Consider the following 24,235-nt stretch of genomic DNA (forward strand, 5'->3'; position numbering starts at 1 on the left):
TCCTACATCAAACTTCGAGAGGGGTATGATTTTTTCCATTCAGTTGCGGCAGACGGAAAATTAGATACACATCTTGCGCCAGTCAAGGCTGGAGCTTAGATTAGATCAGAATACGGAATCAGAATCCAGAGCGTGAAGGCATTGGACAATCTCCGCATATTCACGAAAAACGCCTGAGGTTGATGAAGCTTGTCTCCCCGCACGGGGGAAAATCATCCGGGGAAACCCAGTGGGAAAGCTAGGGACGGAGAATTGGGCTTCCACCTGTGAGCAATGAGGACGTGACGAAAGGAGCTGCGAAAGCAGGGGGCTGAAACCGGAGTGGATTCAATAAGGAATGGGAGCCAAGCATTGTTGACCAGGAATGCTACGAGATTAACATACAGGTTTACAATGGAGAATGATTGATTAGAATCCCTTAGATTGACTCAGTGCCACTATTAGCAACATACATACACGTAGAGAAAGAAAACTTGACTCTATCGGCAAACCGCAGCCAAGGGGTAAATGAAACACAAAAGTCTATGATACGGTAAAGGTGCAAAAAAAGACGGGAAACAGCCTTTTTAGACCCACGGCATGCATGTCCATGTAGGTGACACGGCAAAGTTTTGCGTGTAGTGGTAATCGCGGGAAAAGAAGTAAAGAAAAATTATGAACTCGGATCAGTAACGAGTTAAAAAAGCTGGCAAACGAGTAGTTTACTCGTCCTCCTCGACATCGTCGGCGCGAGCACCGAGGGTGTAGCGGGAGTTGCCATCCTTGTCCTGCTCGTGCTCGATAGCGAGCTTGGAAAGGTGGGCGATCATGTTCTCGATCTGGGTGTCGGCCTTGGAGCGGGTCTTGCGGCCGAGGTTGTCCAGAGCGGGAACGATGGTCAGGAGGTAGTACACAACGGCGATGATAACAGTAACACCGATAGAGTAAGCCCAGATGACAACGACGGTGACAATGTCGACATCGTTGTTCTTGGAGAAGCCGGGGCCAGCGGGGTCACGGGGAGAGGTCTGCTCCCAGTCGGGTGCGAGCCAGCCGAAGACACAGAACAAGGTGGCGAGGACATCGACGATGAAGATGGCGATGACCAACTGCCACGAGGGCCAGGTCTTACCACCACGGGTGACGAAGATCAACCAGTTCTCAGTAAGAGCAATCTCGAGGAAGAGAATCTCCTGGGGAGAACCGAAGTTCTGGATGATACCACCGTTCTCGAGGAAGAGGGTACCACGGATGATCCAGGTGGCGGCAGCGAGCATGATTCCGAGAACAACAGAGATGACCCAGATCTTGGGCAACTGCCACTCGACGGGGCGGGCCTCGAAGTGAGCGTTATCGTAAGCGACGGCAATGGTGGCCAAATCAGCGAACAGGGCGATGAAGACAATGAGGGAAGAGTCGACGGTCTCGTTGATGATGATCATGGAGGTGACAAGGTAGATCTCAAGGTGAAGACACAGAGCAATACGGTACTGAATGTAAGCCTTCATACGCTGGAAAATCTGACGGGCAAGCTTGATAGCATCGACGATGGTGGAGAGACCGGGGGCGAGGAAGACAATATCGGCGGCAGCCTGGGCAGCCTCGGTGGAACCCTCGACAGCGATACCACAGTCAGCCTTCTTGAGAGAGGGAGCATCGTTAACACCGTCACCAGTCATGGCGGTCAAGTGACCACGCTGCTGGAGCATCTCAACGACCTGGTACTTGTGCTCGGGGAAAACCTCAGCGAAACCGTCAGCCTTCTCAACGAGGTCGTGCTGGGCGGAACCAGCGAGACCACCGTGGATCAGACGCTCAGAGTCGTAAACCTTGGTACCGAGAGCAAGCATCTTGCAAGTCTCCTTAGCGATAGCGATGGCATCACCAGTCAACATCTTGACGGAGAGACCGAGAACCTGGGCTTCAGCGATGGTGTGGGCGGTATCCTCACGGGGGGGATCGAACATGGGGTACATGCCCAACAACTGCCAGGGCTCACCCTCCTTCATGACGGCGACACCGAGGGAACGGAAACCACGACGAGCGAACTCAGCAGCCTTGGCACGGTACATATCAGCCTCCTCCTTGGAGCACTGGGACATGTTGAGGATAGCCTTGGGAGCACCCTTGGCGCAAATGTAACGGACACCGTCGCAGGTACAGACAGTGGTAATACGCTTGGAGACGGGGTCGAAAGGAGTGTACTTCTCGGTGATCCAGTTGCGGGACAGGATCTCACGAGCCTTGGGGTAACGACGGAGAGTAAGGACAGTGACCTTGTCAATGGGGTCGAGGTTCTTGATGTTGTGGGAAGAGGCAATAGCAGCGACGGCCATCATCCAGTTGACATCAACACCCTCGGAGACGTAGGGCTCACGGATGGAGAGCTGGTTGGCAGTGAGGGTACCGGTCTTGTCAGAGCAAAGAACATCGACACCAGCGAGGGACTCAATGGCGGTGAGCTTCTGGACAATAGCCTTCTGCTCGGCGAGGTAGGCGGCACCGACAGCGAGGGTGGTGGTGGTAACAACGGGCAGACCGACGGGGACACCGATAATCAGGAGAATAAGAGTGTAGTGGAGCAAGTTGTTGTCACTGCCCTCGGGGGTAGCGATCTTAAGGTGACGGAAGAAACCACCAATCCAGGCAGCGAGAATCCAGAACATGACGAGAACGAGCAAAGAGGTACCGATGTTGTCCATGACAGCCTTGAAGTGACCGGAGTCCTGGGCACCCTGAACGAGGGCAGCGGTACGTCCAACGAAGGAGTGGCGGGCAGTAGCAGTGACAATACCGTAGGCCTTGCCACGCTTGCAACCGGTGGTGTAGTAACAGGTATCGGCCATGTACTTGTCGACGGCGAGAGACTCACCAGTGATGGCGGACTGATCACAAGCAATGAGGGAGACACCCTGGTGGACGTCACCCTCCTCATCATCGTCATCATCACCGTGCTTCTCCTTGAGAGTGTCGTCACCGGCGTTGGCGAGGTATTCCTTGTAGGCCTCGAACATCTCGGGCTTGGCGTAGTCACAGATCAGACGGACATCGGCAGGGATAACGGTACCCTCCTCGACGATAACAATGTCACCAGCAACGAGCTCACGGGCGAGAATCTCCTCCTCCTGACCGTTACGGATAACAATAGCACGCATAGCGATATCACCCTTGAGAGAAGCCACGACGTCGGCAGCCTGCTTCTCCTGGTACCAACCGACGAGAGCGTTGAGCAAAAGAATACCACAGATGACACCAAGATCGATCCAGTCACGGAGACCGGCAGCGAGGAGGACAGCAAGTTCCATAACTAAGGGAATTGTTAGCAATTGACTTCTCAGTGGCAGACGCGTCGAAGAAGCTCACCATAGAGAATGGGACCACGGAAGTAACCAATGAACTGAATGAAGATGTTGGTCTTCTCAGTAACGAGCTCGTTCCAACCGATCTTCTTGCGGCGGGGCTCGATGTCGGAGGTGCTCAGACCGGCGCGCATGTCAGTCTCGAGCCAGTCATCGGGGGTAACAAAGCCGTCGGAGACACCGTCGGTCTTGCCACCAAACTTCCACCAGGGCTTCTTCTTCTCCTCACCAGTGCTGAGGGCAGCAGCGGAAGAAGTAGAACCACGACGGCCATCCTTGGCAGTCGAGATGTACCGGTTCAAGGCAGAGTACTCATCAAGGTTACTCTCCTCACCGGCTTCGCGAGTGTGACGTTCGCCATTTTCGACGTCGACAGCATAGGAAATTCTCCGCTCCGCCATTGTTGCTGTTGCTACGGCTCACGCCTTTAACAAAATGAGCAATAAAGCACACCAACGGAAGACTGGTATGGCAGAGTCGGAATAAATCCTATAGAAGGGGAGAAAAGAGAAAAACGAGAGGGGTGGTTGGCAAGAGGGCAGTTTTATAATGAGGTACGGGGGGGGAGCCACAGAGAGAGGGAACCGGAGTGGGTGGGTGGATAAAGAGAAAAAAAAAGAATTAAAAGAAAAAAAAGGAAAGATGAAAAAGAAAAAAACTGAAAAAGACGGAAATTGATTGAAATAGGAAAAGAAGGTATTTGACCTGATGCCCCGTAGATACCTGGTTGCTGGGGGAGAGCGCCTGTAGCTCTGTTTTCTCTATTTTTCCTCTATTTTTTCCAATTGAATTTTTCAATACCACTAGCCCCTTTCTAGTATCCCTGTGGCCAATGAGGAATCGTCAATTCACATAGCAGGCGGTGGGTCCTCCTCCATGAGGCCTAGCGGTAACATCTCAAGCGCGCCCATGATACACACACAATACACAAAGCACCGGCAGGCCAGTGCCGAGCTGGCCTCCACAGAAGTGCCCCGGTTCTTACACTATGCGCGATTTTTGTCTGGGGAGAGACAGCGAGAGAGTAATTTCCCTTCTTCCCTTACTCTGTCTAGAACTAACAGAATTGGCGCAGATAACCCAAACTGTGTGTCTTGCACTATTTCCGGAGAATTGATATGCTAGCACAAAATAGTAGTCTCAATAGCATATCCCAATCGGAATGCCCTTGCAGCAGAATGTTCCTTCAAAACGACTTGGTCCGTGAGAGTCGACGTCTGCGGCGTACGATACTTGGTACTTGGTACCGTCTTACCCGGATGCGTGTAATGCCACGTCCTTACTGCCACCGCCTCGCCGAAGCTGCCTCCTACGATAGTCGATCTTTGCTTTCTCGGCTTCCCCCTGGCCTCGTGGAGTCAGAGTCATTTAATTCGGCGCTCCTTACTGGCTATAGACCTCCGCTAACATCTCCTAGTCTCTTCTGGGCGACATTGCTCAAATCACCGTGTGCAGAGACCCGACCGATGAAATCATCGCACCTAGATCGGCGACTCAATTCCCGACTCTCCCCCCCCCAACTGCTTCGAGTATCGTATCACACGCATATGATTAGGATTATTGGCCTTGTGAGAGCAGCAGAGATATTCCAAATGGTTACTGTACTGTAGGCTGCTAATTTGGGAGAAATTGTGTTCTGAGGTTAGATCTGAGTTGCTACCTATGACCATGTTTCTCTCCGAACCATGCGCCAGCTCATTACTCTGATCCCGCCTGACACGCTGCATGACTGCGTGCGGTCAAGGCACAATCCTAGCACAGCGCGATCTCCGAGTGCGGGAATACTCAATGGAGCATAGCATATCAGAGATCCGCGAACCCTTCAAGCTTCCCGGTGCATACAACTGTCTGCAGTCTGTCTTGCCATTGGATGAAACGTCGGCCATGGAACAAAAAAAAAGTACAGTCACAGTCACAGTCCCATTCATTGGGGGATGCACCCCGGCTTTCGATTGTGCCTTGGCAGGTTAATGTATATTCCCCAGGCCAATCTCCCATCTCCATCTCCTGGGGATTGATCGTGCACGGCCGACCATTTCTCTACAGTACTGTACAGGTTCTAGACAAGAAGATCAATTTGCAGTGATTCCTGTTTATTCGGGCCAGACAACCAGACAAGAGAGTCTAGTACCTATAACATTGCGCATTAATATATATCACCCGTCTCGTATATATACATTCATCCAGGCGCGTTCCGCGGCAGACGTGCCGCTACAGTAGGACTAGCATAATTATGGGGCGCCGATAATGATACCTAATAAATATTACTCACCTGCAAAGATACCATTTGCTTTCCCACGTCACTCTGGAGCCCCTGTCTCATCTCCATCATCTGCGAGAGGCATAGCTTAAGAAACATAAGCCAAACTTGTTCGGGAAACCGATCCGGTAAGAGAAATGCCCACGCTCCTCCCGCCGCCCCGTGCGAGAAACGAAAAAACGAAAGGCCTCGAATTGAGTTATTCCGGGGGATTCTCGCCGTTTAGCCTTTCACAGAAACCACGTCAGCCAAGCCAATTCGCCTCCAGCAATGCACTGTGGCAGACTAACAAAACTAGCCAAACGGATCGGATAATCGGATGATAATGGCCCTACAAGATACACTGTCGTTTTCGTAATCTCTCCCAGTTTACGCGCTCCCCCCCCCCCCCCACGACCCTTCAAAATCTTTAAACCGAGGTGCATAAGTGGAGAGCTCGGCGACTCCATCGAAAATTCGACCATCGAAGCCTCCAGAAAATTTGGAAATCCGTGTCCAGGGCTTCCCCCACGCGCGACCCGTGGATCCAACAGGCGATATCCGTAAGGGTCAATATGATAGAGGGACGCACACTAGCAATCCAGACGTCAACTGCAATTCAAATTGGCAGGGGGTGCTACCGTCCTCTCATCATATTAAATCCATGGGCGATCTGACCTGCAACGACTGGGCACCGGCGTTGCCATAAACGTAAATTGGGGGGCTGGGACTGGCCCTGTTTCATGATCTGCCAGAGCTACTGCACGAGCTGCGTGATATATTATAGCGCATCTAATTAGCATGAGTGATCGAAAACTCGCTTTCCAAGTGCTCCTGGTGAATCTAAATCTCGTGGCGAGTCTCGGTCGGGCCTGTGAGCCGACTTGACTATATTGTACATAGATCTACACTTGTCAAGCGTACCCTGCCATACTTGACCTTGTTATATGTCTATTAGTATTGTCAACTGTACACCGTCTGTACACGTGCACGAGACCTGAACTCACGCGATCTGACGTCTCCCTGGTCGATCACGCCGCTGATGTCGCTGATGGTCTGGGGAACCGCCGAGAGAAATCCTTTTACCGCACGGGCACCGTGTCGCCTCTTTACAAAATGCCTCATGGGGACATATCGGGCCCGACTTGATAATAGACGGTGAGAATAGAAAGTTTGGATTGCCACCAAGCTGATGCCCCGATTAGGCAAGATTACCAGAGCTGCTGTGGACAGAGTTAACTGCAGGCTAGGTGGACCTGGTGCGTGTTCGTACTGTTTTAGGGTGATTCTGGACGTCTTCTAGAAGGCCGGTTCCGTGGTTACACCCTTTCTCTTTTTTTTGGCCTCTCGCTTTGCATACTGCATAGTAGAACTGTACTTTGTTGCTTCGGGAAATCGGCATGCATGAAATGGCTCATTGTACTATGTAAGAGAGATAAGAATCAATCGACTGTTCCCTCTATGGCCTAGTATTAAAACGTCATGACTCGCTGTGACCATACCGATACCCTGCTCATTTCGACAAAAACGCCCTGAAAAGCTTTCACCTCCTTGCAGCCAATCACAACCCACGTAAACTCCTGACTCAGCGTCTCATTCCTGAATCTTCCGCACGCCGTCTGTGGACGTGCCGTGTGTGTGTATATGTCACCCTAGCGGTGATGATGTCGACACCTGCCCAAAACATACGCTGAAAAAAGCTCAATGCAATTGAGATGTACAATCGGGTTATCCATCGGGTTCTGCTGCTGTTACTGTTACTATACTGTAAAGGAGTCCACAATGTGTATCGGCCTAAGTCTTGGCTTCACCGCGCAGCCGTGTACCTACAGTAGTGGGCAATTAGTGCGATGGGCCTTCACTTTGCCCAGCAATCATACGCCCCAATTGCGGAAGAGAGGATCCCACACCCATCTGAATCAAACCCTCACCGGTGGGCCAGAGGAGCATCGTGAGCTGTCCCCACTGGACGATCGCCCGCCTGCCAAATCGTCGCTTGATTACGGTATCATTCGTACCGGACTGGTGTCCGAGGATTATTTGCCGATCGAGATCATGAGGCATTTTCTGTCGCTCTGTACCTACTGTACGGACTCATGTTACTGTACAACTAGCCCTCACCTCGAGATATCCGCGGAGATTTCCCTTGCATTCTCCGTACGTAGTCCCGTCTCAATGGCAGCTGTGCATTTCATAGTGTACTATATCCTAGCGAGCAGCTATCACCACCCCGATTGATATACAGTGGACACAGTATACGAGAGGTACTCGATACCAAAAAAATACTATACACACTATTCCCAACGCGCCGTTCGCCAAGACCCAGCTTTGTTCACCACCCCAGGATTTACATTACTGCCCATGGAGAAAAAAAGGAACAAAAGCGGGTGAAATAGGCATGCTACGGAGGTCAAAATACGGAGTCAACCCGGGTACGCTGTAGCGGCCCAGGCGAAAGGCCTCACCCTCGGCCTATTCAGGAAAGATGCCATGCAGCTCCCGCTGCAGAACAAAAAGGCAAATGGCCTGAAACGGGGCCCCGGTCCTGCGATGAACGTGGTTAGCTCTGGATAGAAAATGCCTCTCCTACAACTCATTTCGCCCCGTAATCGTAGCTAAGCTTACATGCCATGTACAGTTATACGATAGTCGTTCTTCTAGTCTACAGTACTTTCTGTTTGCCCTTTCCACTCGTACTCCGTACTTTATTGTACAGCTATCCAGACGTTTTGGGGTAAGAGGGGCGCGCGATGGTCATAGCTTCTGGTATTCAACGCTTTCTTTTCCTCTTGTCTCTCCTCTAGACAGTGTCGCTCCAATGCTAGTCCAGTTGGACTGTACAGTATAGTGTGTAGTGTGTAGCTACACCCAACTGAAAAAAGGAGAAAAAAGAATAGACAAAGGGAAAAAAAACTCGTCATTGCCGTCCAATGTCTCCAATGTCCGTGCTTTCGCCTTCACTGTTCAGGTCCTGGTTCAGGGCCAGGGCCAGCTGCGAGGCAATCCGATAATTGGGTATTCCCCATCTTCCCTTACTATTGGACCACCTCCCCGACTCAGTCGGCCTCGGTCTTGTCCGTCTTTGTTTCTGCTCTAAATGTTCACTAAAGTCGGCCAGTGTCGGCCGGAATCCCGTCTCCAACCCCGTCCTTCTTTTCGGGCTACGCGGCACGCGGGACTCGGCACCGCCTGCTACAGTTTCACATATCGAACCAGAGTTGAGTTTTTTTCATCTTGTCGTTGACTTTGTACCATAATATCTAGATAATCGCTAAATTGCCACGGTGTTGGATAAAAATAATTTCCTTGGTTCGCTTTTCTCCTCTCGCGTTTTGCCCTATTTTACCGATGGCTTACGGGCGCCCCCCGGTAAATTGTCTTATTCGTTTGTTCGGTTTGAAGGTGTTCCACAAAGTGTATTATTTGTTCGCCTTATCAGCCCTATTCAGCGCGGCACAATATTGATTATATTGTGCTCACATGTCGGTTAGCTGACTCGTGCCGATTACCCTGAGATCTGCTTCATTGTCTCTTTCCTTGGCTGCATACAAACCCTGTGCCGATCGAGAGGGCTCTCTTTGAGAGGATTTTCAGGACACGTCCCCAATGCGCACAGTTCGCTTGGAAGCGAGAACGAATGACTTGGCTAGACCGATTCTAGTCTCGGGGTTTGACGTGAGATTGCCTGCTAATAAGTTATGGTCCCTTGAACGGTCGGTGTTTGACCTCGGAGATTCTACACGTAGGGAGTTACCACAAAGAAACAGTGCTCGGGATATTCACGTGGAAGTGTGCAGTCACAAAGGTTGTCTATGTCTACTCGTCCATACTGTACAGTACCCAGTTCACCACCCGCAGTTTACCTTCGTTTCAGATCTACAGTACAGAGACAGCTTGCAGACAATAGCTAGCTAGAAATGGAAAGATGCCTCGCATGTCAACCCATACATCACTATACGGCATGCTATGACTTCACCAAGCTAGCTCTCCTCAAATGACATGACAACATACTCCTCAAAAGGGCAAAGAACAACGCCATCAAACCCAAAATAAAGACCTGAAAACACGTCGACGCGAAATCTCACCCCAAACAGCCCCCAAACATGGACTTACCCTAAAAGGCCACATGTTGAGAATTCCCCCTTCGGGCCTTGATCGACAGGAGAAGCAAACAAACCCCCACATCCCATTGCACAGAGACCCTCTAGTACCACGAATGTCGCAAGGGGATTTGTCTACGCCTGTGTTTGTCTCCATATTTTGCACATCACTATTTAATAAGGATGATTGGCGCCAGCTGCAAACCGGTCCTGGGGAGGTTCGTGCCTGACAACCCCGGCGCTGGATGTACTGTAAACAGTGCTGGAGGTGCGGGTGAAGGATCCAGGGGTATATTTCTCTGTTTGGAATATGCGGAATGGTATGGGCAGCGTGAGACGCGATGTTGTCATTTGACTGTCAGATACTACAGTAGGTTATTTGTTTGGGGGGATTTGGCTGGGCCCCCCTTTCTGTGACGCAAGAATGGAGCACTCACGGTCTGGGGATGTGTACAGTACTGTACAGTATGCGCTATGCTTCCCTTGGCAGTCTCTACCGCTGTGCACTATACCTGTCTACTATCTTCAATTCCCCCTGCTTCGCGCGACAGTAGCGATGGAGCTATGTATAGCACTAGTTTAGCCGAGGTGATTATGATGGACGTCAAGCATAGAACAGCTAACACGGATAGTATGCTAGTAGTTGCAGTGGCTTGACGCGATGGGTAAGTAACCCGATCACTACTTGCGCCATGGCCGTCGATAGAGGGCAATGCACACATGCCGTGGCAGTAGAAATTCTGGTATTTCATACCCTCTTGGCAATGTTTATTGGTACCAGGAGCAGGCTTGTGTTGCTGTCAGACTTCATACCTACATTGCTTTGCTCCAGAGGTTTCAGAGTTGCAATGTAGATGTAAGTGGGACGTCATACGATACTCGTTGGCTTGCGACAGTCCTGATACCTACAATGTCACTGCCACTACTGATCGGCTATACTCTATCCGGTGTTCAAGGTCAAAGCAAAACCATCGACTCGTTACAGTATCCCCGCATCATGAACTGTTGTTTCTATTGTTGGATCATTCTGCCTGGCAGGCTACGAGATAATTCTCTGTTGATCTATGTGGGCAGTTGGCTGCATAGCCACCGTTGAAATCACGTCTGATCCTAGCGCCGATTGACAACTATTGCCGGTGCCTGATACAATGGGGACGGTGCATACAGATTGAAATAAGGTTCTGTTCTAGAATTACAAGTATCATGTTCCCAGTTTCATTCGGTTTTTGGATACTTCCGCCGCATCACGGTACGAACTACGTAGCATTGACATGTACTGTACTCTGCATATCTGCCAAGTAAACCCAGGGATGGATTCGTGGAGAGTTCGGCTCGGGGGTGCGGGCAGTGATCGGCCATGTTGGCGTGCAGAGAAGAAGGGATCAATAGATAGTATTCAGGATTGTGAATGGACGGGCAATGAGTTCCCCCTGCCACAACGTGAGAGATGACTGCATGATCGACGATAAACAGGCGGTGCCAAGATCTAAGCATCAATACATGCAAGAGGGGGCGCAATAATGTTCCAGTTGTCAACAATTCGCAACTAAGTTTGGGGTTTTCTTGGCTGGCCGGGTTGGATACACGGCATTGCCCAATTATGAGACCTGTTTTGTCTTAAGTGGAAGGGGGGGGGGGGGCAGATCGACTTCTCGGGGTGACGGTTTATGTTCTCATCGTGGGTCCCGAACTGTCAATAGTCTGTACTTAGTCGGGGCTTGATGACATGCTCCGATGTGTTTTACTCCATTGAGAAGAATCAGAACCAAGATCTAAGGAATGAATACATCACATGGTTGCAGCAAGAAAGGGAGAAGATTCTCGCCCAATCCCTAATTCAGTGCAAAGCAGATCATTGCGCCTCATCCCTGTCCTCTCCGGGCAATCATTCTTGGCGCCCAGTCCCAAAAACAAAGCAGACACTATTCAAAGACCTCTTGGCTATTGACAAGGTTAAACACTACTGGAACTGAGTGTATAGATTCAGCACGGGATACAACAATGCCAATGCCAATGCCAATGTCCGCCTAAACCCTTGATCGGCTGATCTCCCTCTCTGTCTCTCGTACCTGACCAAGTTCCAACCCACCCTCGCCAAGACACGCCGTGCATCCCTTTCGCATTATCGTCTTGGCAAACATTGCGTCTAAACCCAACCCCCCTTTAACTAGCAGTCGGAGTCCGATATGCACAGCTGGTAGTATGCATCTCGGTGTGGGACTTGATCTCCGTGGGGGTGGAGAGGAGAGGGAAGACCGGTGCAAGGGCTAATTATTGTAATGATCGCGGCTTGGCGGGGGCAGTGTGCATGCTTTCCTCTGTACGTTGGACTGTGTTTACAGGCGGGATCGGTGTTACATTCGGGATGTGTGTGTGCAGATTACGGTGGAGGAGAGTGCTTTGTTTCTTGGGTGTTGCTGCCAGGGGTGTAGATAGACTTGGTTGATCGGGTGTATGCTTGTGTTCCTGCTTACAGAGTCAGTGAGCGATTTGATTCCTCCGGCCAAGGTGACGGTTGTCGAGAAGCCTTGGGGGTGTTTTATCGGAGTTGGTTGGTTAGTATTGTACTTCTAGACGATCTTGGCTTGTAGGACAGCGCGCCGGGCGTTGTGGATTTCGCCCGGCTGACCTCAGCCAGCTGGTGCTGGTTACACTGTATTTGCTGGTATGAGGCTTGCAGTGTGATTATCCTATTGTATAGACGAAGGCACATGCAACAATGTGAGTCGGCGTGCTTGTTATGCTCATATCAAGAGTTGTACACTTTTCGCCCAATTAGTATATGCGCAATGACAAAGATGGCCTATTTTCTTGAATTGACTGATAAAATCTGAATTGCATCCCGGTTGGTTGGTCACTGAATATATTGATTAATGCTAATATATGTTTTGTGGTTGAAGATATATCGTAGGTGTTCTGGGGTTGACATACACCTATTTTCTCGATATATATAACGACACCAGTTGGAACACAGGCATCAGCCATAGAATCCGGTAATTTTTTTAAATCTGGATATTTACATTGAAAGTGCTATTGAGCGTACCCATCTACCAGGGCTACCGAGTCCTAGTTTGCTAGGTCGAAGCCTACACCTACTCTCCCACTCCCATTCTCATTAACTCAACATCACCAGTATTGAGATCCTTCCCATTGATCTAGACCTAGTCACTGATAGCTATCCCGCATTTTCCCGATCCCACAGAAATGCTGCAAGGACTGCGTGTGATGTCATAGCTAATTAGAATGGAAAGAGCAAGCTATGCCGACGACCAAAGACGGAATATCCCCCTTGATTCACCTTGATTCGAGCTGTTTCTCTCAGCAGCCCATGCCACGCTGTCTCAGATCAGTCCCTGCATACTCCAACCACGTGGAGATACGATGCTGAAAGGAACTAGTGAAACAGGTCCAACAACGGTCGTATCAGATGTACCAAGGCGACGGGATTTAGAACGCGATTCTTGATCCTACGGTACATGGGACCATTGAGCCAGGCATGTGTTTCTCAATGGCAAACTTAGCTCGCCAACCTGAACAGTGGCCAGGCATTAGGACTGCTGGATCAAGCTTCTTCAAGTCGGTTACTGTGCTCTCGATTTGATCTGGTTCGCTCATGGCCAAATGAAACCCGCCGACTACGGCATGAACAGGCACCGTTTCACCAGTGAGTTGCAAGGCGTGCTTCACTGTGTTTACTACACCTGCATGGCTGCATCCTGTGAATACGACCAGGCCTTTGCCTAGCGGGTGTGTTAGTATGCGATTATCAGGCCACAGAGAGATCCACGCACCCTTTAAGTTGCAAATGAGAGATCGTTCATCGGTGATGCTTTCATCCGAGAACCAATCGTTCTCATCGGGATCATATCGTACTGCATTTCGCAGACCTGTCTCGTACGGTGTGACTCGTGGAATCTCCCCTGAAATGAGAAAGAAGTCATCCAACACCGTGTGTGGCTCAGCTCGCTTATCGACAGATGAGCCTGCGTTCTCCAATTCCTCAAAGGTCGGGTCTGCCTCGAGGGATATCGTCACTTCCGGCAGAGCAATACCCCGGTATACCGGTCGATCGGGATGCAGGTCAACGATAAGCTCGTCTGTGCGGCCCTGGGCCTTTTTCGCCTCATTGATCATGCGAATTGCTTTTGGGAGACCACCTATATTGCAGTCAGATAATGGAATATGAAGCTACACAGGCTGACTGTCATGGTCACAAACCGGAGTGATCTCGATGCCAATGAGATAGCTGGATGACTTCCACCGAGGAGAGATTAGGTCGCAGTCGATTCACATTTCGTTGCCAAGCATCTTCTTCAGGCCCAGCATCAAAGAGAATAGCATGTTTCTTATCGCCTTTCGTGGCTGTCTATCAAATGCTTAACGCGGGACTATCTCCACTTCAGTTCGTCCACTCACGACAAGAATTGATAGACCATGAGCTGAGCAGCACACATCTTCTAATTTGAGCTCCTTCCATGCGCCTCCACGGTCAGTCAATGTGTGCTTGGACATCATGGCGACGGTGCCCAGGTTCCCAGTGACCTGCACTGTATCTGGCGCTGGGGGCGACAGCGGATCCAGCTCATTGTCGATGATGACAATGGCATCCAGTGAATCGACTTCTTCGAGGTTCATTATGGGAACATCCTCGCTCTCATCACTGTTGATATCCATGTCAGCGGTCACATGTTTCAGTCAGGTTGCTTCACAGCCGAGGCCTAAGCAACATGAGACGGGGAAACTACCTAAAAGGATCGTGGCGAACTGGATTCAAGGGATCCATGGTGAATATGAAGCTGTTGAGCTATGAGCAGTGCAAGTGCAAGTATACTCGGCGAAAACCCTGGAGCTTATAAACTCCACTAATGCGGGGGAATCTCAGCTCTCCCCTAAAGATCTTCCAATCGCAACTTTCCCTCTCTCTCTTCGCCCTAATTTCTCACCATGCGCCCCTCTCGCAATCCCTTTCTGTTGCTCCTCGTCCTCCTTATTTCCCCTATCTCCGTCTCTGCGGTCGCTTCGTGTTTCAAAGTCGTCTCCGCGCTCGTCGGCCGACCGACTCATCTCTTCAACAAGTTCCAGAGCGAGATTTGTGATCAGGGATGCAAACCAACAGTTCCACACTGGGATCTATGGACTCGGAACAACACATTCGTTCCCGCCGTGCGCAGCCTGATACAGCGCATGAATGTCCCGCACAAAGAAGAGGCGCTACTGAAGATGGGCGATGACGTGGCGGTCACTATCAAGCAAAACTGCGGTCCTATGTTGAACGGAGGTCTACATATCTGCTCTGACCCAGAGATTCTGGCTGGCTTTGGCAACTGCTTCAAGCGCAATTTCCTCAAGGCATCCATCAAGCACTTGCCTGTGTTGATTCCAATGGCCTCTGATGCCTCGTGCAAAGAGCAGCTTACGTTTTTGGAGAGTGATCAGCTCTGGGAAGAGACTATTCCTGGCAATATGAGAGACTATGCTGCTGTTTGCGATCAATTGGGGCCATTTGACCATGATGAGCTGTGACGCAGTGACTTGCATACGAAGACGAAGACGAACATGAATATTGGATAATCCTAGATACCTCTATGTATACTTAATTCCTACAGAATACGACCTTGTTTCTTATGAAACACAGTAAGCAAACTAAAAACAATCCCCGACTCTCCAAACGCCTAACTCCGACTCCGTCACGGATGACGACAAGGCCGAACTTCGACCTCCGGATCGGACTCTTTCTTCTCTCAATATTCCCCGAAGGTCTCTTCCCCCTAATTGTTACCAAGAATAATGCAGTAACCCAGAAACATCCTTCTTCCTCTATGGCGCCCGCGACGCTTCTCCGCACTTTGCGGCCTGCCCTGCGTCCCTCCATCTGGCGCCCGCAACCCCGACGATACGCCCACCCAGGCCGATTCCAACCCTTCGTACCACCCTCCCCAAGCTCCCTAGGCAAACCCACTGCCGCAAAGACATACACAAGAACTCGGAGATGGCTGCGCCGGATCGTCTACGTCTCACTCGCCACAGGTGTGATTTACGGCATTGACAGGCAGTTCTATGCATTGTCGCTGACCCGCACTGCCCGCACCTTCTCTCTCGGTCTCCTGGTCGCTCTCGACTACAAAATAAACTTCCGTCCACACCCTCCGCTGGCTAGCTCAATTGCTGCCGTTCACGCTCGCAATGCCAAGCGACTATCAGACTTGCTACGGCATAATGGTGGTCTTTACTTGAAGATTGGACAAGCTATCGCTATGCAATCGGCGATTCTGCCGCCTGAATTCCAGAAGATGTTTTCGCGCATGTTTGACGATGCGCCCCAGAATGATTGGAAGGATGTTGAGAAGGTCATTCGGGAGGACTTTGGCAAGTCGCCCGAAGAGGTATTTGGGGTTTCCTTCACCGGCGAGGCTGGGAAAGGTGTCATGGAGCGCAAGGCCAGAGCTAGCGCAAGTGTCGCTCAGGTTCACTGGGCTCGTCTGCAGGATGGTCGCGAAGTTGCTATCAAGATTCAGAAACGGGAGATCGCAGAGCAAGTAGCTTGGGATCTCTGGGCTTTCAAGTAAGTCTCTACTGCTTAATCGCGACATGATCATGTACTGACTTTGGATTACCAGGGTTGTCGCATGGGTATACAGCAAGACATTTGATATCCCTTTCTACACGTTGGTTCCCTATGTGAGCGAGAGACTTTCCCTTGAGACGGACTTTGTCAATGAGGCAGACAACTCGGAAAATATGGCCAAGCTAGTGGCTGGTGAGCCCCGTCTGCGCGATCGTGTATACATCCCGCGAGTATATCGTGAATTGAGCTCGAGGCGCGTAATGACTGCGGAGTGGATAGAAGGTGTACGGCTCTGGGACAAAGAGGCCATCACACGCCCCTGGCGTGGTGGTTGGCGTGAGGGCAGTCCAGGCTGCCATGGGACACCTTTGGACCGCAAGGGTACACCGGTAGACACGAACCCGCAGCATGCAAAGGTCAAGCCTGAACGTGACTTTTGGCGAGGGTACAAGAACCGCGGTGGCCTGGGATTGTCACTCAAAGATGTGATGACCACCATGGTAGACTTATTCTCTGCCCAAATGTTCTTGTGGGGATGGGTTCACTGCGATCCACACCCCGGCAACATCTTCATCCGCCGAAAGCCCAATGGAAAGCCGGAGCTTGTCCTAATTGACCACGGACTGTACATCCACATGGATCCCGGATTCCGTCATCAATATGCCCGATTCTGGAAGGCCCTCTTGACTTTTGACAACCGCACGCTGAGTGAGATTGCTCAGGGTTGGGGTGTGAACAACCCAGACATCTTCGCATCAGCAACATTAATGCGCCCGTACCGTGGTGGAGATATGTCGACCCAGCGCGGTATCTCCGGCCTAAGCAAGTCTGAACGCGCCGAGCGACACTACGAGATGCAACAGGCAATGCGCAAGGCAGCCCGTCAAATCCTAGGCGACGAAACCAAATGGCCCAAAGAACTCATCTTCATCGGCCGCAACCTACGCATCGTCCAAGGCAACAACCAGTTCCTAGGCTCGCCCGTGAACCGTGTCAAGATCACAGGTATCTGGGCTTCGCGCGCCCTCATTGAATCCCCGGATCTACCGCTGGCCGAGAAGATCCGCAATATTGGCCGACACCTCATCTTCCGAGCGGTGCTGTTGACCACTGATATCTTTTTCTACTTCACCAAGGTGCGCCAGTTCTTGCATCTAGGTGGTGGCATGGAGGATGATATTGAGGCTCAGATGCAGAATATGGCTAAGGATATGGGTGTTGACCTTAACCATGACATTTTCGAAGGGTAGATTATCAGATAGACTTGTTACTCGGGAGGTAGGGGATGGTCTGGGACCGCCTGCTTATCTCTATTACAGAAAAATCTCCCTATGAATGTACACATATTATATTACGTTTGATTTCTAGATGAGCCGGGGTGAATATTGGATGACTAGAGGTGTTCATATCAAGGCTGTGGAATGAGCTGTGAGACAAAACTCATACTTTCTCATTTGATCAACCCCCAATCCAAACTCAGACTATCCAGATCGTCAGAATGCCCACTGGTTCAACCATTTAGCCATCATATCAGGCGTTATCGGAGGCAGTGACTTCATGGTTGGACTCGCAGCCTTCGTGTGCTCCATTTCAAGAGGAACGGATAGAGCTCCTTCTCCTTCAACCAGACTCTGATAGAACCCAAGCAATTTCAATGCTGGCTTACTTGCGAGGTCTTCCCGCGTCGGTATCTTAATCCGCCGGAGCTCTTCAATCCACTGCTCTATTCCTACCTCTTCCAATGCATACATATCATGAATTGGCTTTAGAAGGCTTTTCCATGTCGTGACTATGGGGTTGACTAGGTGGAACACGGACAAGGTGGTTTCAAGTGGTATCTTGCGGCGGGCGTGAACGATTTCCACCACAATTTTGGACAGCAGATCCTATGAAAACGAGTAAGCTATGATTTATACGTGTTATAATTGAGTTCGATACTGGTTGACAACTCACCACTGGAACCCAATCAACGGGAAATGCGCCAAGGGTAGATGGAACCTTCCCAAGAGACTTCGAAGTAGCAATAATAGCTGGAATCCACTCCTGCGGATTCCAATACCCAGTCTCAGTAGACGGCCCAGCAATCTGTCCCAAGCGATGAATGCTAGTCGGTACACCAGCCGTCCGAGAAGCTGCCAGACAGATCCGCTCACAGATATGCTTTGCCTCCCCATATCCCTGGCGAAGCGCCACATCGCAATCTTCAAATGGAAGTTCGGGGATGGCTGATCCATTGGATAGCATCCATCCACCGATTGCACCAATCGAAGAGAGGAAATGGATATGAGTACGATGTGCACTTTGAAGACTGAAGTCTATCAGATTACGCACGGCTCGGATGTGCACTTCTTCGAATGACTCGACTGAGATGTTGAAGTCCATCCTCCATGCGTTGTGGATGAATGTATCCACAGTTTGGAGCATTTCTTTGTATTTGACGGCGTCAATACCGAGTTGGGGCTCGCCGAGTGAGGTTTGGATAAATTCGACTTTGTCGGGAATTGTTGCGTCCAGACCTCTTTCTTTGAAGGCCTTCTGTTGTCTCTCTACTTGTCCATCTCGCGTCAGGCAGTAGACTTTGCTCACAGTCTTGTCTGACCGGAGCGAATCAAGAAGGTAGCTGCCGAGTGATCCAGTTGAACCTGTCAGTGCGACTGTAAGGGTGTCTGTTTTGCACATAGTGTGGACATGGCCTTGGTCTGGGAGATCGTTTGTATACTTTGCGACTAGCCCGTCGATCATTTCACGTCTCGAAGTTGTCTTTTTCTTTGTTCCGCTAAGCATTTCGTTGAGGAGAATCGCGATCTTGTCAATGCTTGGGTGCATGTAAATCATTTGGGGAGTGATATCCTTGAACCCTGTTGCCCTGAGGGTTGACGCTAGCTGGATAGTGCGCAGTGAGTCTAGTCCAACGTTGTAGAGATCGGCGTCATTTGCGCATGAATTGATGTCTGAAACGTGGAGCAAAAGGGATCGAACAAATTCTACAATGCTTGGGAAATCTGGAGAGGGCGGCAGGGTAATTGAAAGCTCTTCGGCATCTGGCAAAGAGTACATGTGCTCAATCTCATCTCTGTAATCGTCTGTCACAATTCGTCGTTGAGTACTTCCTTTCGGAGTTGTGGCAAAAGGTTTATCGCGAGATGCCAGTGTAATTTTGTTCTTCAGAACATGTCCATGTGCCGGGCTGATTCGGTTAGCCTCTTGCACTATTGGCCAGATAATTTCAATCACGTTGGTCTGTTTGTCGAGTGAGTCCAATTGACTCCAGCTCGGCTCAATCAACAAGGCTGTCTGGAATCTGCCGAGTCCAACGACAACCGCGCGAGCCACCATGGAGTGTCCCTCGATAATCTTCTCCATTGTGACAGGGTTGAACTTCTCGCCATTGTTAAGCACAATGACATCGTCTAAGCGACCGTGAAACCTCCACAGATTCGGTGTAGTTGGATGTTCCAAGTAAAGATCTTTCGTATGATAGCATTCAAGATCAGGGAATGTGTGGAAGATAGGCTGTAGTTCGGGATTCTCATGTCTGCACAAGACCATTTCGTGCAATCCACTCTCGACATGTTCCATTTTAATACCGAAAGTAGGACTCCACTCGAAGTAAGACCAGTCTCCATTCTCAGGTAGAAGAGACAGCACAAAACCGCCCTCCGTCGTACCAAGGAAGCTGACAAGCTGAGTGCATTCACTGAGCTTGCGACCGATTTCAGGTGACAGTGGCCCGCCTCCAAAATACACGCGGTTGAGTTTGGAGAGCGCATGCATTGACTCGGGGCTTGCTGCAAGATCTTCTAAAATGGATGGAGGGAAGAGCGCTGCAGTTGGCTGAGTGATATCAAGTACGCGTGTCACCAAGTCTGCTGATAGGGGCTTGTCTGGCATTATCACACATGGGATACCATGAAACACTGCCATGATAAGAAGTGCAAATCCCATGAGATGGAAGAAGGGAGTCGTGGAAAGAATTAAATCATCGGGATGTAGTCTGTTTGGAACACCAGCTACACGCCCTGCTGGTATAGGGACGTGGGCTCCATGATCCAAGGCTCCGAAGTATCCAAAAGTGAGTTGAATTGGTTTGGGAAATCCTTCGAAGTTGATCAGCGTGATTCAATGGCTATATTAGAGCATCTGGGATGTCTTACCCGTCGTGCCTGAGCTGTGAGCGATGAACGCTACTTTGTCTTTGACATCTTCATATGTCCCCACAAAAGGATAGAGGCTGGTGTCCTGAGACATCATATCTGCCAATGAAGGAACTTCGAGGCTGCTCACATGAGGTGCAGCAGAACATATCTCCCCAGCCTTTTGCCGTTTTTCGGAGCTGAAGGCAAGCTTGGAACAGTTGGTCATCTCAAAAAGGCGAACATGAGCTGCCTGGGAGTTACGTGTCGAGGAGAGCAAGGGCTATTGAAGCAGGTAAGAAAATGCTGTATATTTCATTAAATCAAGTTGTTTGAAGCTAGATCATACCTTGTAGCCAGTCTTGTTACATGCAATGACTATCACAAGATAGCGTACATCGTTTGATCCCAGATAAGCCAATGTCTCATTGTAAGAGTCACTTTTTCCAAACTCTTTCTCAATCCACCATGCCATGAAATTGACTGCATGGGCCAGTTGTTGGACACTCAAATCCACATAGGTTTCTGGACTATTAGAGCTCCCTGGCATAGAACAGACCTTTTTTTCCGGATGTGCCTCAGCCAAACTATCAATGACATGAGCCATGACACGTTTGCCAAGGCTTGGAATTGCAAAATCCGTCATTTTTACTGAGGTAAACGATGGCTTGAGCTTGTGATGACGAAAAGCTTTGATCGGTTGGGTACGACAATGGGCAGTCACTCCATAGAATCTTCTTTCCTAAGTATTAACTACGGGTGATGACGACATGTATGATCGGGTTCAGAATGCCAAAGGCCACGCCGCATTCAAAGTATGAACCCAAATCGGTTGCACCTTACAGAAGTGACACGTCTACTGCTGTAGGACGAGAAGAAGAAATTACAGTCTTCAGACCACGAGAAAGGGAAATCAAGACCCAAAAGTGTGACAAATCCACTTTCGATTACATCGTTTAGATAGTCGCATGCCAGGGAAGATCATGCATGATATCCAGAATAGGAACGATTATGACATAGAGCATGCCTGCCACCTCACAGCCGAAGGAAACCGGATCTTCAAGAATGATCATGTGTGCTCTCTACGATGCACACCTGTGCAGATTGTTGGCCTACTTTGTAGATCTATCGAGATTGTCGACTTTGGGATTGTGCGCAAGTTCTACTAGGAGAAAAACTAGCGACATACGTATATTTTCCTGTCCCACCCCAGGCGTGTGGCTTATCATGTGGAGTGATCTGCACACGGTGCAGATGATAATCAGCGTGTAGTGCCCTGAAAAGGGCGGAATGACCATTTTTTTTTAGCTTTTTTTCTGGGGGTTGAGCCCTAAGCAGTGGCCATTTTGAATTTTCAGCAACTCGTATAATGCAGCAGATTTCAGAGGATCTCTCCATAGAAAGGAATGCATTCATGACCCACTAGGTTACATAGTGAATGCCATAAATGACATTTTAGCTGCATATCGATGCTGCCTTAATGATGCGATGCGTAAGGAGGCGTATTTGACCGTATGACGTTATTATAATTGGGACACTGAATATGCTTCGGGTCATTCTGAACATGATTTCTGTGCTATACAAAAAGGCCTTGAATGAACGCCCGAGGCGCGACCAATCTTCAGACTGAGGCCATTCAATAGGGGACTTGGAGATAAAGTCCGGGTAAAGGCGGCCCGATCCGAGAATCTACCAGTATTGGTCAAGCTGCGTATTTTTGATCGCAAAATAAAATACCCCAAGAAAAGGACTTAGAAGAATGTGAAACTTTGATAGAGTACGATGAGCTCGTATAGAGGACGTAATTATCTCATTTCATCCTAGAACATTCAAAAAGATGGGTACTGTATTGAAAATTTTCTATCCAACTCTTGTGTTGATCACTAATAGTGGCATATGCTGTTCAAATGCAAAGTCCTATGTATCATATTTGCTGAACACCTCCATCTCAGCACGCTCAAATTCAGCAAAAATTGTTTTCTGTCTCTCCTCCGACCGTGGCTTGATGTCTGTCGCGTAGGGCTTAGCACACCGCAGGAATCCATCGGTATACCCAGTGACAGGGTCACAATCAATTGGGATTGGAACTCCACTAGAGTCCAGTTTGGGAGTAATATCGAATGCCCATAGCATCTTAGCAAAGGCCAAGAAAAGCCCACGTTCTGCGAGATGTATTCCAGGGCAGATGCGACGTCCTGAGCCGTACACGTAGTGATCACGGTTTTCGTAATCAGGCGAAGATGCATATACCGGTGCCAAATTGGTATGGTATTTGTACCTTGAAGGATTGAAATGGCTAGGGTCATCATGTAGAGTATCATCGTGATGCAATCCCCAGACGTTTATCATGACCGTAGAACCTGCGGGAATAGTCATCCCATCAATTGAGCTCTCTGTAACAATGATTAATGAGTTAGAGTAGAGCTGTGTCATTGAAATGATAGATAGAAATAGCTGACCTTTACTTGTAGCGTGTGGAAAGGCCGTTGGCATCACAGGTCGCCAGCGCAGGGTCTCTTTGACCACCATCGTTATATATGGTAGACTCGAGAAGTCTTCCCATGTAGGGGATCTCTCTGAGCCAATCACGTCATCAATGGATTTCTGTGCTTCCTTTTGAGCTTCCGGATACAAAGCCATAGCTTGAATGAAAGAAATGATCGTAATAGATGTGGTATCAGACCCACCCTCCAAGAGGTTTCCAAGCATGAGATCAATTTCGTGTCGAGTTAACTGCAGCTTTTCTTGCTGATCAAAGATCATGTCTAAGTAACTTTCGCTTTTTGTTGATCCGCCCTTTGCTCGACGAGATAATACCCGGTCTACAAGCGGACCGTAGACAGAATCCATGGTTTGAGAAAGACCGACAGACCGAGACTTCCAATTACCGAAAAATGTCTCTGGAATCCAATTCAAAAATGGGAAAATGTCAATTGGTGGAGTTGCACCCATCTCAAAAATCTCAGATATACCATCCAAGACAGTGTAGAGGCTGTTCATGTGAGGAGTTGATGGAGTTGCTGTCCGAATACCCGTGACTAAAACCACATTAGTGACCTTATTCTCAAAGTGACTTTTACATACCAAGACTCATGATGATGCTGTTTGGGAACCGCTTGCAGTGGCTCCTGAAATTATCCGGGCTGCAACATAGATCTCGAAGAAGCTGTGTAGCTTCAGCATTTTGAAGATGGTGATGACTCTTTTCGCAAAGAGTTTCATTAAAAAATTGATGATAGAGTCGCCGACCACGCCGCCATCTAGCATCAGGGCCGAGGAACATAAGATGATCATGATGGAAAACTAGATTGTCTGCAATGTACGATTTGGGTCGATCACTATAAATAGCTGATTGTTTGTCGATGAGCTGCTTGATCATGTACGGAGAGCTCAAAACAATGACATTTTGAGATCCCAACTTGAGTGAAAATATAGGCCCGTAAAGTGATACCCATTCTGTGAACCTGCCATATGTCATTAGCTCTGAGAAAACAATCGGGGCAAACCCGAATAGTGCATACTTGAGGTGGGCTCCAGTTCTAGGAATTTGGTGGATATTCCCAATGATGGGAAGACATGGAGGTCCTATACACACAAGTTCAGAAGACTAGTTTTCCATATCCGAGGGAATTTGCAAATACCTGGAGGCAAACCGGGAGCCCTCTGGCCTGGGAATTGACCTCGAGCCAGAAGTAGAATGGCGAATACTGCAAGAATCAGGGCGCAGCCTAGAGCTGCGTACATAATTGAGTCCCGAAAATGAAAAGTCTTGCAAAGATAATACTCAGTAAATGCTGAGGATCAACCATTTGGTTTTTATCGTCCGATCTGGCTGATGGTGTCGTGTCATACTTGACCGA

At 49.4% G+C, this 24,235-nt stretch overlaps 7 protein-coding genes across 7 annotated transcripts; 2 read left to right on the forward strand and 5 right to left on the reverse strand.

Annotated features, from left to right (window-relative positions):
• Positions 1–701: 701 nt before the first annotated feature.
• On the reverse strand, positions 702–3,739 carry N7511_004369 (uncharacterized protein; the record flags this gene model as incomplete). Its single annotated transcript, XM_057126794.1, has 2 exons — positions 702–3,286; positions 3,343–3,739. The coding sequence occupies 2 exons, from the start codon at positions 3,737–3,739 to the stop codon at positions 702–704; spliced, it is 2,982 nt and encodes a 993-aa protein (XP_056985684.1).
• A 3,632-nt stretch (positions 3,740–7,371) lies between these two features.
• On the reverse strand, positions 7,372–7,641 carry N7511_004370 (uncharacterized protein; the record flags this gene model as incomplete). Its single annotated transcript, XM_057126795.1, has 2 exons — positions 7,372–7,403; positions 7,458–7,641. The coding sequence occupies 2 exons, from the start codon at positions 7,639–7,641 to the stop codon at positions 7,372–7,374; spliced, it is 216 nt and encodes a 71-aa protein (XP_056985685.1).
• Positions 7,642–13,124: 5,483 nt separating this feature from the next.
• On the reverse strand, positions 13,125–14,351 carry N7511_004371 (MBL fold metallo-hydrolase; the record flags this gene model as incomplete). Its single annotated transcript, XM_057126796.1, has 3 exons — positions 13,125–13,834; positions 13,896–14,043; positions 14,094–14,351. 3 exons carry the CDS (start codon positions 14,349–14,351, stop codon positions 13,125–13,127), a joined length of 1,116 nt encoding a protein of 371 aa, XP_056985686.1.
• A 270-nt stretch (positions 14,352–14,621) lies between these two features.
• On the forward strand, positions 14,622–15,200 carry N7511_004372 (uncharacterized protein; the record flags this gene model as incomplete). The annotated part of the gene is made up of 1 exon (XM_057126797.1): positions 14,622–15,200. One exon carries the CDS (start codon positions 14,622–14,624, stop codon positions 15,198–15,200), a length of 579 nt encoding a protein of 192 aa, XP_056985687.1.
• Positions 15,201–15,496: 296 nt separating this feature from the next.
• Positions 15,497–17,492, forward strand: N7511_004373 (ABC1 kinase family protein; the record flags this gene model as incomplete). The annotated part of the gene is made up of 2 exons (XM_057126798.1): positions 15,497–16,239; positions 16,295–17,492. The coding sequence occupies 2 exons, from the start codon at positions 15,497–15,499 to the stop codon at positions 17,490–17,492; spliced, it is 1,941 nt and encodes a 646-aa protein (XP_056985688.1).
• A 243-nt stretch (positions 17,493–17,735) lies between these two features.
• Positions 17,736–21,021, reverse strand: N7511_004374 (uncharacterized protein; the record flags this gene model as incomplete). Its single annotated transcript, XM_057126799.1, has 4 exons — positions 17,736–18,128; positions 18,196–20,339; positions 20,397–20,658; positions 20,725–21,021. The coding sequence occupies 4 exons, from the start codon at positions 21,019–21,021 to the stop codon at positions 17,736–17,738; spliced, it is 3,096 nt and encodes a 1,031-aa protein (XP_056985689.1).
• A 1,271-nt stretch (positions 21,022–22,292) lies between these two features.
• Positions 22,293–24,119, reverse strand: N7511_004375 (cytochrome P450; the record flags this gene model as incomplete). The annotated part of the gene is made up of 4 exons (XM_057126800.1): positions 22,293–22,768; positions 22,835–23,413; positions 23,460–23,960; positions 24,017–24,119. The coding sequence occupies 4 exons, from the start codon at positions 24,117–24,119 to the stop codon at positions 22,293–22,295; spliced, it is 1,659 nt and encodes a 552-aa protein (XP_056985690.1).
• Positions 24,120–24,235: the final 116 nt, after the last annotated feature.

The sequence above is a fragment of the Penicillium nucicola genome, assembly GCF_028828085.1.
Source record: "Penicillium nucicola strain IBT 29836 chromosome Unknown utg000003l, whole genome shotgun sequence".
Classification (NCBI taxonomy): domain Eukaryota; kingdom Fungi; phylum Ascomycota; class Eurotiomycetes; order Eurotiales; family Aspergillaceae; genus Penicillium; species Penicillium nucicola.